Consider the following 18,235-nt stretch of genomic DNA (forward strand, 5'->3'; position numbering starts at 1 on the left):
TCTATTTGCAAATCCTGTGCGGTTACTCCTGGTTTTTGGAACCACCTCAGTGGAGGTGCAAGCCGGACATAGCCAATTTGGCTTTCCTGGTAGCAGACTGCAGTCGGTGATTGGCCTGAGGACAACCTTTTTTTTTTTTCTTCATTTTTTCTCCTAAGAGTTTTTGCGGCGCTAGTGGCTCATATTTGTTCGACAGTAGGCAGACAGGAAGGAGGGTGAGGAGAGGGGGAAGACATGCGGCAAAGGTCGTCGGGACCGGGACTCGAACCCGCGACGTCCACGTCGAGAACTAAGGCCTCCAAACGTGGGGCGTGCTAACCCCCTGCGCCAACACAGCATGCCCCACAACAACCATTTTTAATCCGCAATGAGACCATAGTAGTTGGAGAAATGGCGAGATGCAAATTGATAATTCCATGTTCAAACCTTGAGGTTCAAACCTCTTTATCAATTGTGACAGAAGAGTCAGATATCTGACAATATCTAGACGGGGCAACCCGTGGATTCCCTGCCTATTAAAAGACGTTTTGTTTTATTGCAATTTAATTATAAACAAGCTGAAAAGATTGTCTGCAAATGTTTGGAGCAACAACCACATTTTCATGAATCTAGAAAATGGAGTCACAATGATGTGGCCCTGTTTTCACCTCCCTTTAAGTTTTGGTCGTGGTGTTGTCTCAGAGTAGATGGTCTCAATTACAACACGGTGTGGTTAAACAAATCCCAAAGCACAATTGTTGCAAATGTTGGGTAATATTTCGCCAGCCAGTCAGTAACAAATATATAGATTTCATCAGGCCTGTGAGTTGATGGTTTATTACCTGGTATGGTTGGCAGGCTGACTGGTTAGACACAAAGTCCCGCTGACGGTCCAGCAAGAACTCCACTGCTGTTACTGAAGACAGCAGGTTCTTCCCAACCAATGGTTTAAACACCTGGAAAACAACACAACAAACAACTTATTATCAATAGAATAATTTATCCCTGTGAAAAATACAAATATCTTGACTGAATGTACTTAATGTTCTAACTATACAGAACATTAAGTATATATATATGTGTACATATATATATATATACTTAATGTATATTAAGTATATACATTATATATATATATATATATATATATATATATATATATATATATATATATATATATATATCAACAATAAGAAACTTGACATTTCCTCTGACACTGTTACACAACAAGCCACAAGACTAAAAACTCAAAACATGAAAGGTGAAAACAAGAAACAGAAATGAAGGAAAATCAAATCAATTACTGAGTTATAGGACAGATGAGAAGAAGGGTGAAGATAGGACATGATGGAGAGTAGCAAAGAGGAAGTGAAGGATGGAGAGAAAAGAGATGAGGCTGTAGAAGAGCTCTAGAGTAATGAATAAATGAAGCAGCAGAGGTAGTCTGACAGTTCAAAGGCAAAAAAAGTCAGCTTTGAAGTTGCCTGTTTGACTCATTCAGTACACAGACGTGTTTAGCTGGAACTGCATGAACACAACTCTGCTTCACATGAACCGCTGGTCACCATTATATCACACTTTAAATTACGCCGTATGTCGCCTACTGCTGGACAGGTCAAAGTACAAATCGCCACTCAGAAGATTAGAGGGCCGCAAGTTGAATTTATAACAAGGTCAGTTTGATGCAGAGGGAAAAAAGTGCTTTTACTGTCAGACAAAGACAACCAAAGAAAATACAATATGCAGCTTGTTAAATCATAATTTTATTTATTAAAGCTGAAGTTTAAATATAATTGCTTTCTTATTAAATAATTAACTGATCACATTTTTCAATTGGCTTCAACTAGCCACAACCATGCCTGGTTACAGCCAGACCGTAGAATCAAAACATCCCCTACATAGCACCTTTCCAGTTACATGAAGCAGGCTGAGGATTCATAAAAAGCAGCACATCATGAGCAGAGGATCAGACTGCCTTTAGAACAGTGATTTCTAAAGGCTTTGGGAGTCCAGAGAACCACAGTATTAGTATTATATAGAGAACCTTTATCCATGGAGAAGACATGGTGGATGACCTTCTCAGGAGAGGCAGACCTCCAAAATCACTACATGAAATCATCAATGACTCTTGCAGGAGGACCAGAAGACTTAAGAGCATCTAAAACTCTTCAATTGATTGCCTTTATTGAAGAGTTGTCCAAGGACAGAACCACTACCAACCAAAAAAACCCATAAAGGCCTGCTTCATATTTGTCAAAAACCTTTTGGGCTGCTGCAGTGGTGCAGGGGTAAAACACAACCCATGTATGGAGGCCTTAAATGTCAACGCGGCTGTCACAGATTCCAGACGCTAAAGAAAACCCAACTAATTCAGGTTAACCTCTAAGAAAACCTATGGCTGTAGTTAGGAGACCAGTTTAACCATAAGTATGAGAAAGGCAACAACTTTATCATATAGATTAAACTTAGTTTGGTTTATGTTCAACACTGAACATGTAAGCATTCCTGCATAACATTTTAACAAAAAATGTAAATAATATTTGTTTTATCTGCTACTTGTTATTCTAATTTGTTGACTAAAGATGATAACAGAGGATCAAATGCTTAGTTTGGAGTCAGTTACTTCAAACTGTTAGATAGGAGGGACATACGCCATACACACAATATGAAAAATAATTGATATTCAATTTCATTTCCGATTCCTGAAGGCAAAAGTTTGTTTTTATTACAGAGGAGAACAATACAACTCTGACACATGCTCCTGTCTGAATCAGAGCTACACCAACAAGACAGCTCAGCTCTCACATCCTGTCACTTAACTGCTCACACACTAAAATCTTTCCACTGAACAAGAAATAAAGGGCTGGTCTATTTTCCAATATTTTTTTTTGTTTGTTTAAAGATGAATCATTTCTATGTCAAAAAAAATGTACAAATATTTTCAGCAGTAGCCTAGTTTAGTATTATATAGTGGCATTAACTTAAAATGAAGTCACACTGTTCTTGTACCAGCAACCCTCCGCACATGTACACACACATACCATTTAGCCGCAACTGGGCCATATCTGCGACTAACAAGGGCTAGGAAAACTAGATTCCTGTCTGCATCTCCGCTATATGCAACAGCAGAGAGGAAGGCTGGACATACTTTCAACTTGCTACAAATAAGAAAAACGTACTTAATCCAGTGAAGCAAAGACTTAAAATGTTTCTCTTTTTAAAATACAGACATAAATGTACTCAATTACAAATTTAATTGATAACTCTGCACCAGTACAGCACACTTAAATACAACAAAACCATTACAATCTTGGTCAAACATGTAAAAACAACTTTAATTTGGTCAGTCAGAGCAATTAGGAGTATGAATCAGAACACATTGTTACCAATATCCAATCTACATTTTATTTCCAATATCAGGACCGATACAGATATTAATATTCGATCAGTGCATCTCTACGAAAATGCTTAGTGCAACATTTTATAGTGGAACTATTAGTTACACAAAACAAGTTCCACACATCCTTCTCCAATATGAGTAACTCTTCAAATAGTCTTTTTCACCTCCTTATGTACATTGCCTCTGGTCACTCAGACCAACATTACCCAGCTGATGTCCTACAGAAGGGACGCGTGAAAAGTTGGCTCAGACAAGTCAGCAATGGGTTTCTGCATCTAGCAGAAGTTCTACCTTTGACACCTAAAACTGCCCTAACTAACAAGCTTACAAGTCACATAACGGACGTTTGGCCTCCCAAAGCTGATTGAATTGGCAACAGATAGAGTAATCAATACTGCCCGAAGAACAGCAGCAACCTCAACTGACAGCCATGTCAGTCTGAGCAATCTCTCATCTGTTTATGAATCAGAAACTCGACCCACGCAGAGTGATCAGGGAAGACAAGTTATCCAAACAAAAGATTCCAGGTTCCTGTTAAATGGTTGCTGTCGGTAATAAAGACCCCTTGAAAAATCTTCTGGAAATACATATTAGAGTAGAACTACTAACCAAGCCAAAGGTTCTAGTTCACATTTTATGGTGTGAAATATTTTTCATCATCAACATCAAATCCAGAATGATTGAAGTACATTTTATACTAGTTGCAGTATGGGTTGACGATTTTTCTAGCACCTACATGGTGAGGTAGTACTGAGGACACAGTTCCACGCACGCACCCCCCACCCCATGCCGACACATAAAATATCAACGTCTAGCTAGAATGAGCATAACCTCCCGTTCTGCTGTGGAAAAAGTCCAAACTTGTCCGTTTATTACCTCCTGCCTGTTTGCTGGCTGATGCAGCTCAATCTTTACTGACTGATGGAGAGAATTTCCAAAAATATAAAGACACAAGGAAAGGTGAATACTAAAATCTGTGAGATTACCTTTTCCTCTGTTTCCCAAAATGATTGAATGATGGCTTCGTAGAAAAGCTTTTTGCAAAGCTAGCTGTGATCCATCAACCCAACAGGAGACACAACGAGAAGAAAGACTGATGAGGTAAAAAAAGACAGCATGGTTTCCTCTTGTGGTAAGAAAAGACAGATGGTGAAGAGGGGGAGAGAGCAGAGCAGAGGAAGAGCTACGCAGCAGACATTTTAACTGCCGCTGACGAAAGAGTGAGAAAGAGAGGAGGAGAGAGAGGGAGGAAGACGGGGAGGGAGGTGGAGAGGGAGGAACAGAAGTGAGGCCAGCCAACACTCACTTCCCCTCTGTGTGTGTGTGAACATGATGGAGACTGGTTCTCTCTTTCACTTTCTCTCAGCCTACAAGCCTGTCCTACTGCCCAGCTCAGCTGTTTTACCCACTCAGGCTCACATTTACACAGAGTAACTACTACTGTAAACCTGAGGACTGCACAGCCTCCTGAACATAGCTACATATGAAACTCATTACTCATTACTCTCAAAAGTCTACATAACCCTGTTAGAATGTCAGGTTTGAACATGATAAATCATTAGAAACATTTCCCTCATGATACGACTTCACAGAGTAAAACAAAACTGAACAACAAATCTAGAAGTAGTAAAAGAACTACCAAACCTGGCTGCATAAGAGGCTACAACTCTATCACTATATAAAGGTGTGTGGAGTTTGTTGAACAACGTTTTGGCTTCATCTCATTAAATTCAGTTCATCAGCAGGTTACAATGAGGAGTTGGTGACATTTATCCACCCTTTCTTGAAAAGTTCTCCAAATCTCCAGGATTACACAAATAATTTTTTTCCACAGTTATCCTCAGATGACCCTCAGATTGTTTTTGTCTGGTTTAGAGTGGAACTCTGACTTGGCCACTCCAAAGTTTTTATTTTCCTTTCATGAACTTATTTACTTACTGATCTGGATGCATCCTGAACACACCACCATGCTTCAATGTGGACCATTGTCATCAAAATAAGTGACATGCAGAAATAATCAATGCTTAAAAAGATTTAATTCAAACCCTTTTGTGTCCAAATTTATATACCGTAAACTATATATACTTTCCTCAACACAAATGTGTTGAGTTTGAGATTTCAGAAGCCTGCCAGCTTAGCTGTGACTACGGTGCTCTTTTGGAGATGGTCAGTGTTGTTTTTGCACCAAACACACCTTCTGGAAATGTGGCCAAAAAGATTAAATTAACTTTCATCAGACCATAACCTGAAAGGCTTCAGAAAATATTTAGCCATTAATGAATGTTTTCTTTGGAGAAATTCTTCCTTAGCAGACATGTAAAGGATACAGGAGATTGCTGTCACAAGTGGAACATGACCAGAACATGTAGGAAATCCATGCAGGAAGTAAATAAAAAGAACAGATTACATCTTTTTATTGCCCAAAAGCATTTATTAATAAAACTGAGTGACCTGTGATGAAATGAATGAATGAGTAAATCTGACTACTGTTGTTCTCTATCAGTCACAAGAAGAAACAAACAGCTTCTCTTAAAATCACAAGAATGTATTCATTTAAAACCCATGTTGAAAGTTAACATACTGTGATTATTGCATAACTAGCACAAATCAACAAAACAACAAAAAGCAATCATCAAAAAGAATGATTCTCAAAGCAGAAACATCACAATAAATGGGTGTATTATGTTTTTACATGTATCTGTGTGTGTGTGTGTGTGTGTGTGTGTGTGTGTGTGTGTGTGTGTGTGTGTGTGTGTGTGTGTGTGTGTGTGTGTGTGTGTGTGTGTGTGTGTGTGTGTGTGTGTGTGTGTGTAGCAGTATGCTAACTGTGGAAAAGACAGATATGCCTAAAGTGACATACAAAATGATGGATGAAATGGGCGCCACGCTAAAGGAGCCTCCTAGTCAGGGCCTATGTCAATGAGTGGGTTGACTGGTCACCACTCAGTGACCAGTCTGTGACCAGTCTGACCAGCTGGTGCATCTCTGCCAGGAACAAGTGTTCCACAGGCAGCAGATCACACCATGGAAGATTCAGAGAAATCAGAGCAGATTGGTTATCAAACAGAGCCTGAGTTCCACAAAGACATTCAAATCTAACAAAACCTGCTCTCCCAGAGAATCAGCTCAATGACAGCACTGTGGGAACTTTCTCAAGCCTGGTGAGTCTCAGAATAATTCAGCATGTAAAGTCAAGCTTGTATGTTTAGAATCTACTGAAGGTCCACAACATGCCAAAGGGCGACCGGACTGACGAGTTTAACTGAGTCAGCACTGAATACATTCCGACCACACCACAAGAGTCAATACTGCACCGTAAAAATAATAGGACAAATCTTTAATGTTAAACTGAACTAATTATCTACAAACCAGGTCAACTTGAATTTGCATCACAAAAGGAATTTTTTTTTTCTTCTTTTTACAAGAATGTTGGAGATGTGATTTAATTGTTGTTACCACATGGACATGTAGACATATAGAAGGTAAGAGTCTGGTTTAATCAGCAGTTTCCTGATCTGTGGTTTAGAGCTTGTGCAGTTCTGGGTTTCTCTTTTGATTTTAGTAAAAGACAATGAGTCATTTCTCCTGCTAGTACCAGACACACAACTGTTTTGGTTGTATTTACCCAGAATGCCCTGTACTGTAGTCTGCTTCCTTGATGTGATCTCTGGCCCACTTGGTGTTCACATTTGCATTCAGACTTCACTTCAACAAAACAGGCAGAGTTTTGTAGGCAGACCAGAGTTCACCTTTCTGGTCTGCTTCAGAGTTCTGCTGCCCATTCACTCCTCTGCTACTGTAACAATAAAACTCAGAACATTTCAAAACCAATCCAGGATTAAATCTGCTGACATTTATGCTTCAGTCCAATGTGGAGTAACCAGTCTTTCCCTCCAGGCAGGGCAGATCCTGGTTTGAGGAAATGGGCTGAAAAAGGTTTAAAGACAATAGGAGATCTTGTGGAATTAGAGGATGGGGTTTTGATGTCATTTGAAGAGTTGAAGGCCAGATATGATATCCCAAGTAAACATTATTTTAAATATATACAGGTGAGAAATTTTATTAGATCATCTCAAAATCAATGTGAATCCATCCTTCCGCTGTCCACCTTGGAAATCGAAATGAAGAATGATTGTTTTAGAAAAGGAATTATCTCCAATAGGCCTGTCACGATAGCAAATTTTGCTGAGCGATTGTCTCAAAAATTAATGCGATAAACGATAATATTGTTTGAAGATCTTTTTACACTGATTCAATGGAAATGACGTAATAATGCATGAGGTTTCTTGTCAAAGATAGATACACTTTATTTTCAAAAGAACACTTAAACACTGAAACTGATAAACAAAATAAACAAAACAACCAAAAACAAAAGTAAAATGGATTCTCAGTCTCCATGAACAAAAAATGTACTGGAAAAAAAACTAAACAACATAAAGCCAGAGTGGAAATAAATACTGCATTCAACCAAAAGAGGGCAGATTATGAAGTCTGTATATTATGTTGCCCTTCAGTAATAATTAGATTTAAATAGAGAAGATGGGCACATCGACTACCTGATGCAATAGTTCACACTACATGATTTTTTGCTCCTATTTTTCCCCTTATGACAATCTTAGCACGTTGGTCTTTCTAAGATTGTGTGGTGTGTTACGGTAGATCGTCGTTGCCGCTCCGATCCAAATCAGGGGTTTTCCCCGACTGGGCGCTTAACGCAGCCTGTTGAATGTGACAGGTAGCCAATCAGAAAGCGCGGATTCTCCTCCGTGTTTTCTGAGGGGAAATTACGTCGGGGAATCCCAAACAGCTGACACGGCGCAACCCGAAGTCCAGCGGACATTGGAGATGATATGTGGAAACAACATTAATGTTTATTTAACATGCAAAGAATATAGAAATGACAAGAGGAGGAGTTGGAGCGAAATTGCTACCGCAGTTGATAAACCCACGTAAATAGGTTCTAATGATTTTCATTCGGTCAGGACTTTACGCTGACACTAGCCACATGCATTGCAGGTAGATTGTAGTAAAGCATTGATTAATGCCTGGTTTTAAAATTAGTTAACTGAACTTGTAGCCATTATTTTGTGCCCATTGTTGGACACCACACGGCAGGACCGAACCCGATCGAACAGTTATACCTAGGATTTCTGTCGGCTAATGTTTGGTCTCAGGTTTTGAAAATGGGCCGACAATCGGCTGACAGCTCTAAGATCGTGTAGTGTGCACTGGGCTTTACACTAAGGAAATGAGGAAGGGAGGAGTCAGTGGAGAGCACCGGAGTTGAGCCCTTTTTCATTCAGTCGCATTAGCTGAAAGAGAAAAAGGTCGGAAGAGACGATAATGCCGATAATTAAAATGACGTCGATAGCTTTAATTTATCGTTCGATTTATCGTTTATCACGACAGGCCTAATCTCCAAACTATATAGCATGTTAGTGGAGGGGTCCTAGAGTCTTCTTTATGGAAGCTAAATACCTGGAGGGAGGATTTACAAAAGAACTTGCCTTCAGAGGACTGGGAGAAGCACAAACACAAACTACCAATACACGCCTCAAAGTACTGCAATATAAATGGCTAATGAGAACTTATGTGACGCCAGAAAAGCTTAAGTACAATGGTGCCATCCCAGACCAGTGTATTACATGTGGAGAAGAGAAGAGAACGTTCTTCCATTGTATCTGGAAATGCAAGCCAGTTACACAATTCTGGAGGGAGATTTAAACAAGCTCTAGAGACTATACTAGGTATAAAACTAGTTTGACCCCAAATTGTTCATTCTAGGCTTATATCCTGACAGACATCATATGTCCAGAAAGATTATTACTGCCATGGATTTATGTTTACTACTTGCAAAAAGAGTCATAGCACTTTCATGGAAGAGTAAAAGTAAAACAAATTTCATTAACTGGATTAATAAAATATCCACATTATAAAAGGGAAACTAATGCTATTTCAAAATATTTGGGGTCCTTTTATGGAATATATAGAAAACATGGATATGAGGAGTGTCTGGGGTGAGTTATAGTTGCGGTTGGTCCCCTGCAGTGTCCTAAGATAATCTTTATTTGACTACTTTACTTTGAATTATACATTCAAGTTTGTATTTTCTGAACCACGTACAATACTAAAATAATTTGGGCTAATTCCTGGAAAATAGAGAAACCGTTATTGTTGTTAATTGTTGTTTCTTCTCAGGGGGTTTTGGGGTTGGGGGCATTGTTTTTCTGTTCTCATATACTCTGTATGTAATAAGTGCTGCTCTAAAATATTTCATAATGACCTGGCTTTCAAGGAAAGACAAGTTGAATGTTGGACAATAATTTAACTACCCTGGACTTTTCATTTGATGTGAGAGCACATTTATGTCCTGTATTTTATTGGAAACATTGTTGAAAAGTCAATAAAGATAATGTTGGAAAAAAAAATCTGCTGACATTTGCACCAAACACAACAAATGTCCAAATACTGAAATGAAATAGTAAAATTAAAAGAAAACAAATGATGAATGTATTTTCAAAGGTGCTATTACTTTTTCAGTCTTTGACTAATTAACGGTTATGATCTTGCTAAGCATCAATGTAAAAAAATGTATGTCCAAAAACGTTTGAGAAGAGGTGAGTAGAATAAGAAGATAAGAATACTCTGCTGGGTGAGATGGCTGGACTGGTTCTTGACAGGGAGACGTTACATGTGAAGGCCTCGCTACTAGCAGGGTAAGCTATAATTACATATGCACACACAGATCCACAGGAGGCGATTAGACTATCCCAGCACCATCTGCTCAGGAGGGCAGGCGGCAGGGTGGGAGGGGGGGTGCTTTTTTTTTTGACCCAATTACAATCAAATTACGTACAACTTGCTCATGGCTCATGTGCAAACAAACCACACACTCCCGCTCTTTCTGCTGGACGACAAACTGAATATCCGAGAGTTTCTTCATGCCTCTGCAAATGGAAGTTTCTGTCCAGCAAGGCCAAGAATTCAACGAGAGAAAATGCAGAGAAGATGAGTAAAGAAGCTGTGTGTGTTCGACACGCTGCTGTGTCAGCACTTATTAGCTTTACAGTTAAGCTTACATTACATGAAATTATTCAGTTTTCAGAGTTTTGTAATTTTAACAGCATGCTAGAAACAATAATGGGGAAAGACATTCCATGAATCTCTTGGCCTCCATGATCATAGCACACAGATGATGACTCAACATTTAGCACATCTCCCCCAGGTTCACCACTGACTGCTTTGGTTCTGTAGAAGGATTGGCACAAGCATGAAAACTCCAGCAAACTAGTTAGCAATAGTTAGCAAGCTAACTATTGTGTTCAGTCAGAATCTGGTAAACTGTTATACTTCAGAATCAGTGCTTTAACTCCGTCCAATTTAACTGGAGGTCAACCGGCATCATCAGCCTGCAGATAAAATTGGATGTTTTCCTGAAATGAGTCTTTACAGTGAACATTTGGCGATTCTTAACAGGCATATCTTTGGGCAGCGCAGTGATGCTGCCACTGTCCAGCAGGTAGTCACCAGAGGAGAGTGATGATCAATTGTGTCCAAGTGTTTAGTTGGTCAGGGCATTAGTCTATAAAGTATAATTGTGTTACTGGTGGTAATAAGCATGTTTTATACAGATGTTGTCATGCTTACAGTTTGCTTTGATGCTTTGTGAAACAAGGTGTGGCTGCTAACAAGCCACACCTCTGCAAGAGTGAATCACATGGAGCCAGACGGAAAGACTATAAACGTTCCATGCGTCCACACACACACACATGCCCGCACGCAGACACACAGACACATGCACACACACACGGATGTGAGCTGTTACATGTGTGCAGTTTCCAGAGACTTTTCATCAGTTTGCAAATAAACAGTTGAGTGAGTAGAGAGCTTGTTCACAGCCACAGAGGCAGAGAAATGATCCAAAGGTCCTGCGTGTCACCTTTGACCCCCCACACTGAGACAAACGTTTGTGTCTATTGTCTATTAAATATCTGGTTCCAAACTTATTCTTAACGATGGTGGAGAAACTTAATGTTTTTAAAAAAACTGCTCACACTAGACTGTTGTATTTATGAAACAAATTGCTGGCGTCACTCTTTGTAGAAATGGCCAGTGATGTACATCTGACACCACCAGTGTGCCTTGCTCTTTATGGTACTTATTACTTTGATGAGCACTGGAGGGATATTTTAACCTTTTCAGACTACTTCCCTTTCATTTTAGAATCAAATTCAGCTGATGTTCCTGTCGATGCTTCAGCTGACGTTGTTTATGTTTTTCTTTCAAATGTCTTTTTATTTTATTTTTATTGCAGTATACTGAAAAATAAGGTACAAAGTATAGCCATAAAATTTATAAGATTGTAACCCACCAACAAATGACAGCATACACAGCCACACAAAACTAAACTGAGATAAAATAACATTTGAACAGTAGAAAGAAAGAATACTGCCATAAGAGGTAACCCTGACAAATATATTATCCACAAATATGAAAAGAAAAACATATATGTATAAGAAAAAAAGGTGGAGGGTGGGGGGAACGTTAGGAGGGGACAGGAGTTACGGTACTCAGAGAAAATTGTCAAAGATTTCTTCTAAGGAGTTAGGTAGGGGCGCCAAACTTAACTTAGAAGGATGCAACACTGCTGATCAGCCGACAGTTACATGAGAAACCAATCCTATGTTAATCTACAAAGGTCTGAAAATCAGCTGTGAAAGAGGGCTGACTGACAGACCACCAACCAGTACTCAACAATAGTTGCCCCACTGTTGGTAATTAAGCAGTTTTGCTGCTATGTTTAGTAACTTTTCAGTCCAAAAAAGCAGGATCTACCAGAATGAGAATCAGCCATTTTAAAGATCACTAACGGGCCAGAAAACTTCAATCGGTGCACCTCTAAAACCTGTTCATGTTCAGAAGGAATGGCTACTTTAATGTAGGAATATATGACAGCAGATTCATCAGTTCAGCACAGGTTAAGAAGTTAAAGCTACTCGCTTCAGTGTGAGACTCAAACTCTTAACAGCTATGTTCTGATTCGTCGTCTTATCAGTCTATCTGTGCATCCATCCCTCCATTCATTCATGCATTGTATATACTCACTCATGAGTGCAAGGCTGCAATCAATAGGTGAGAGACAAGTACAGCTATTGCATGGGCAACACAAAGACGAATAGGAGCAATGATAGCAACTGTGACCTAAAATAGATGGTTTTGAGAAACCTGATACCTGGAGGGAACCCAGGCTTCACTGGCAGAGAAGCCAGTGAGAACCCAAATGCTGTCAGAGGTTTTTACGCATTTTCTGTTCATGCCTTAGAATCAGATTCAGCATTTTATGGTCTCATAAAATGCTGTAATATGAAACTATTTTTAAAAGTAATACTTTAACATTCAACTGGTCCAGTCTTTCCACATGGGTCTTTCCCATGCAGAAAGACCCAGTGGGGCTCACACAGCGGCAGTGGTAACAAATGTGCCCCCATGCAGCCAAGCCAGTGGCCTGCCTCCACACATCTGACCTTGAATCAGACCCCATTCCTCATCCAGATGGTTTAAAAGTGAAGTCAGTCAATCCTTTGCAGCTCCAACAGTTTCATCTCGTCTGGGAAGGGTTCCAGCAAGGTTTAGGAATAGAAGTGTGTACATGGCAACTCCAGAAGCCCATCTTATGAGATCAGAAGCTGGAGTTTGATGAGAAGACCTGGTTCACAGTCTCCACTACAACTCATCCCAAAGGTGTTCCTCTGCCTTCCATAATAAAGTAAAGAACCTCAGTGTTATTTTAGATCTGGACATGTTATTTAGCCCCATATTAACAGGTCAGATTTCCTTCTTTCATCTCCAGAATATTGCTAAAATTAGAAATATTATGTCGAGGAATGATGCCAAGAACTAGCCCATGGCATGCATGTGTTCCTTCCAGGCAGAACTACTGTAACTCTTTACTTTCAGGAAATTCACAAATTGCAGTAAGAAAATGTTCAGCTGACCCAAAATGGTGCAGCAAAAACTCTGATGAAAATTAAAAACAGAGATCACATTTCTCTCATTTTAGCTTCTCTTCATTGGCTCCCTGTTAAATCCAGAATAAAATTTAAGATTCTCCTTCTCACAAATAAAGCCCTTAATAATCACCTCCATCATACAGAGATCTGATTGATCCATGTGTTCCTAACAAAGAACTTTACTTTGAGACTGCAGGTTTGCTGCTGGTACCTACAGTTTCAAACAGTACAATGTTTTTCATTTCTGTGGCAGCCATCAACTATTTAGAAAGCTGAAGTCTGAAAACTTTGCTCCTTAGCATGGTGACCACTGACTATCCTCTGTGATCTGATGTGGTCTACCACGTTGTGGCTGAGCTGCTGTCATTCCCAGTTGCTTCCACCTTCTTCTAAACACCACGAACAGCTGTTGTAACCACTGGACTCATTGCACAGGTGGAATTATCTCATGGCACCACATATGAATTCACTGAGCTCCTGAGAATAATTATTTCATTAATGTTTCTAGAAGCTGTCTCCAGGACTGGGAGCTGGAACTATCCACCTGTGGCCATATATGGGGTGGGAACCCAGTAAACAATGATGAAAATGGGAGATGCAGTACTGTACGGACGAAAAGCAACACAATGACAGCAAAGTGCAGATGTGTATTGTATGTACTGTATATATTGTATATTTCTTCCTTACGTCAAATAAAGTTTAAATCTCACATAATATCAGGACAGTTCAGTACAGAGGAGGGATCAAATCACTGATACCCAAGTCTCAAATCACATCCAAGGCAGCCTGGTAGAACCAGCTCCTTGTTTTATGCTTTGCTTCTTCCAGAGGGTCTGGACTCTAGCTGTAGAGAAACGATTGCTTCCTGGAGGCGTGGACTGTGTTGAGGAATTAAGTTTTACCTAACTGCTAACATCTGTCTGTGACATATGTAATGCTCCAGTTCGATGCTAGAAAGTCTACCAGAAATTGCCTGCAGTGCACAGAATCGTCCTCCACTGCAAAGAAAGAAGTACAGATTCAAACGAGGCGACTGTAGTTCAATATTTGGGGCTGAATGGCTTCGCTTGCTTCCTCTGCTGCCATTAATAAAACTACAGGCAGACCACAATTCTAAAACAGCAGAAAATAGATGTCAATGTTTACAACTTCTCTCCTTCTGTTCCGATTGGCCCGGAAAAACAATCTACAGGACAAAATCCAACCGAAAGGAAGACTGTAAGCAAGAACTTTTTCAAGCAGAATTGCACAGGAAGGTGATGGCCAAAGTAAAGACATGTAATTTAAAGTCAGTTCCAAAATATGACATTATCACAAAATAATATTATTTGGAAGTTATTGATAAAATAAGCAAAACGTTTGTTTTCCAGAACAGTGAGATCCATACTGTTTTTCACTGCAAATATTAACCAAAAAAAGATAAATTATTTTGATTATTTTGTGTTCAAAACAAACAGCAGACTGATCTATAGGAAAAATTAAAATTTTACATAAAACAAGATGTTTATGTTATCCAGCTACAGCTGTACATACCTATTTGTACAGTAAAATATGAGTATAGTCAGATCATTAAAATAAGTGGCATTACTTATAGAATTGCATTAAGATTTACTTTCTGATCAAGTAGATTTGGTAAGACATGCTTATGGTTGAACAATTTTCCAGATTAGATGGACTGGCTGATTAAAATGCATCAAATTACCAAAGGAAATGATTTATAAAGGAAATGAGTCTTGTTATGAAACTTTGTCATTGCAATGCTAGAAGATACATCAGAGTTAACCATGTGCTTTAAACGGCAGCGTGTCAACTTTATGAGGTTCTACCTCTAGGTGAAAATTTCCAACACTTTCATCATGTGTTCAAGATGACATCACAGCTTTGAGCCTTTCACCTCACTGTACATTCATTACCATATTATATTATTACGACTTAAATAGCCCCTTAGGTCATGTTACACTCTTGACAATAACCTGCACTGATCTCACCTCTTCTAGAGAATTTTACAAGTATAGTTTTTGTCTGAATGTGGAAGCTAGATTAGAAAATATTGAGCTTTTGACAATATTGGTAAATATTATGATGGCAATATCAGTTGCCAGATCTACCTATTTTTTCTATAATCATCTGTGTGACCTTTAGCATTCGGCAGCTGGTGTGAACATCTGTAAGACTGTCCAGCTGGATGAATGTTACATTAGGATGAAAAATGCAAGGTCATAACGCAATATTTTAGTGGACAATTATTTATTTATTTTATTTATGTATTTTGAACAGACAAAAGGTAAAAACAAGAAAAAAAAATTAAAACAAATAATCATGCCTGTTGACAACCAATTTTAAATTAATTGTTTGAAAAGGAGCCAGTAGAAGATACCAGATCTTATGATTTCCTGCTCTTCTCGTATTCATAACAAACATTTAAATCTTCCCACGCCAGATAAACTCAAATTATTCCCACATTGAATGAAACTTAAATCTCACGTATATTTAATCCTTAAATGTACATTTATTTATACATTTTTCATTTCAATAGAATTTTTGGTCTTTCAGACACCCAAACTATACTACATATTTCCCAATAAGATTGCACATCTAACAGTTGTTTGCAATGTGAAAATTGCACACTATTATTGTGATAATATATTTGTGATATATTGCACAGCACTAAAGTTACTCTATTTCTATCTATGGTTTTCTATGAATTTTCTTTTGACCAAACATGGGGTTTGTACAAACAAATCAAATGATAATATAATGCTCTTTTATGTTTATGTCTTCATGTTTGTCTTGGGCAACTTGTTAAACTGGGAGATTACTAAAGCTAATTAACTAATTCTAGAGATGTTTAGGGACAATTTCTAAAAAAATTAAATAAAATTGTCTGAAAACAAATTTACTTTGTTTAAAACAACCCATTTGTGTTTTGAAAATTTGAATATGGAAATAATATTTCCTCCTGAAAACAAAATACTAATCTATTTATTTAAGCAAAACATAACCAAGTGAGGTGATTGAGAACCAGTTCTCATTTACAAGGCCAATCTGGGTACGAAGCCTGAGAGATACAGCATGCATGTTGCAGCAACATGTAGAGGGAACTCTGCTAAAAGGCCAGAGGAGTTCTATGCAGTAGCTCGGCTCCAGGGACGACATCAAAGATTCAATTTAAAAGGCTCAAATCCAAGTGAAGTTCTGAGTCTTTACTGATGAGATAATGTTGGGTTTAAACTCACACCTCTGGTTCAGTCACATTACTCAAAGGAGACGTTTTTCTGTAGAACTCAGCTTTTCTCCTTTGACATAAACCAGATGAGTTATTCAATAACCACACAACACTACAAGGCCCTCTGCAGCTTCCACATCACCCTGCTTTGATTTCCTCCAAACCTTCATGTAGACAAAGTGATTACAAACCGATTACAAATCAGTTGGTAAAAAAGACATTGCATCATCGACATAGAATTTCACCTGTTCACAACCAGATATCAATTTGACCAGCAGCAGGAGATAAACTGTTGAGATCAACCCAAACAAACAAGCATACAGACATGGAGGCCTGAAAATTACCACTAACACTTCAATATGTGCATCATTCAGATGTTCCCGTTTATTATTCAAATGTGAAAAATGTACTCTATATTACTTTGCTTTTCTTTTAATATTAAGAACGCTAGAACATGGTGTACGAGGAAGGATGCATACATCAAATGATCCAATTCCATTTTATTTTTTTCAAAGACATCCATTTATGAATCTTTGATGTTGTTGCTATGACAACAGCAGCACAGAGCAGGGATAGAAGCTAGAGTACAAAAAAAATAGACAGGAAGACAAACAGAAGAGCAACAACCAGGAACAAACTAAATTTCATCCCAAAGCAGCTTCTAAGATCAATTTATTACATATATATGTCTCTAAAGCTGACACACACAGAACATCTCCACGGCGCCAGCACAGATTTTGTTGATTTCATACATTTTTCTCAACTTAACCCCCCTATTTAACAGCACTGCTCTGTAAGATTAACCACAGAACCTCACTGCCACAGACAAACAAGTCTGGCAGAAGTATGGACATAAAATCGAGACAAAGAAAAGAGAAAATGTGTGTGTGGTCAAGGGTAAGTGTGTGCACTAGGTCTTTATATACTTGTGGGGACCACTGCTCCCTGACAGGACAAATCCTTGGTCTCCATGAGAGGAAATGCTGTTTCTGGGTTAGGGGGATGTGTGTGCATGCGTGTAGGGATGTGTGCGTGTGTGCGTGCTAATGAGCTAAGACATTGTTTCTGCTTCTCAATCAATTATTTTTGGTTTGTGATGTTCTAGCTGTCAGTTGTTGATTCCTCAGTAGTTTTCAGACACACAAGAATAAACTCTTTTCACACACCAGATGTATCCTCAAAACACTCGTTGGTTGAGCACAGTTGGTATCACTGTTGCCTTGCAGCAATGAAGGTTCTGGGTTTGAATCCCTGCCTGAGGGTCGTTTTACATGCAGTTTGTTTTCCTTATGCATGTGTGTGTTCTCTCTGGGTACACTATGGCTTTCTCACAACCCTATCAGTCTAAAAACATGACTGATAGGATTGTTCTCAGGTTCAAACCAGAGTGTGTGTTTGTATAATTTGTCTTGTCGGTCAGTCGATCAGTCCTGATTTCCTTCATTTTGAGTAACTGGGCGATCCTTACATGAGAAACTGATCTTATCTTTCTCTGCAAAAGATCTGAAAATCAGCCACCTCTCTCTGCTGGTAGAGAGGTGGGACTGATAGACCGACCCACAAGGTCATGTCTGCATGTGCGTGATTAATAATAGTCACCTCACTGTTGCCGACTTAGCC

At 38.9% G+C, this 18,235-nt stretch overlaps 1 protein-coding gene across 2 annotated transcripts in view; it reads right to left on the bottom strand.

Moving 5' to 3' along the window:
• Window positions 1-18,235, bottom strand: part of jmjd1c (jumonji domain containing 1C) — a 122,675-nt gene that overhangs the window by 39,833 nt on the left and 64,607 nt on the right. For both annotated transcript variants that reach the window (XM_023340614.1, XM_023340613.1), the window contains exon 3: window positions 822-935. In XM_023340614.1, coding sequence (XP_023196382.1) covers window positions 822-935 — 114 coding nt within the window. The remainder of the gene's footprint in view (window positions 1-821; window positions 936-18,235) is intronic.

Source organism: Xiphophorus maculatus, chromosome 10 (genome assembly GCF_002775205.1).
Source record: "Xiphophorus maculatus strain JP 163 A chromosome 10, X_maculatus-5.0-male, whole genome shotgun sequence".
In the NCBI taxonomy this organism is placed as follows: Eukaryota; Metazoa; Chordata; class Actinopteri; order Cyprinodontiformes; family Poeciliidae; genus Xiphophorus; species Xiphophorus maculatus.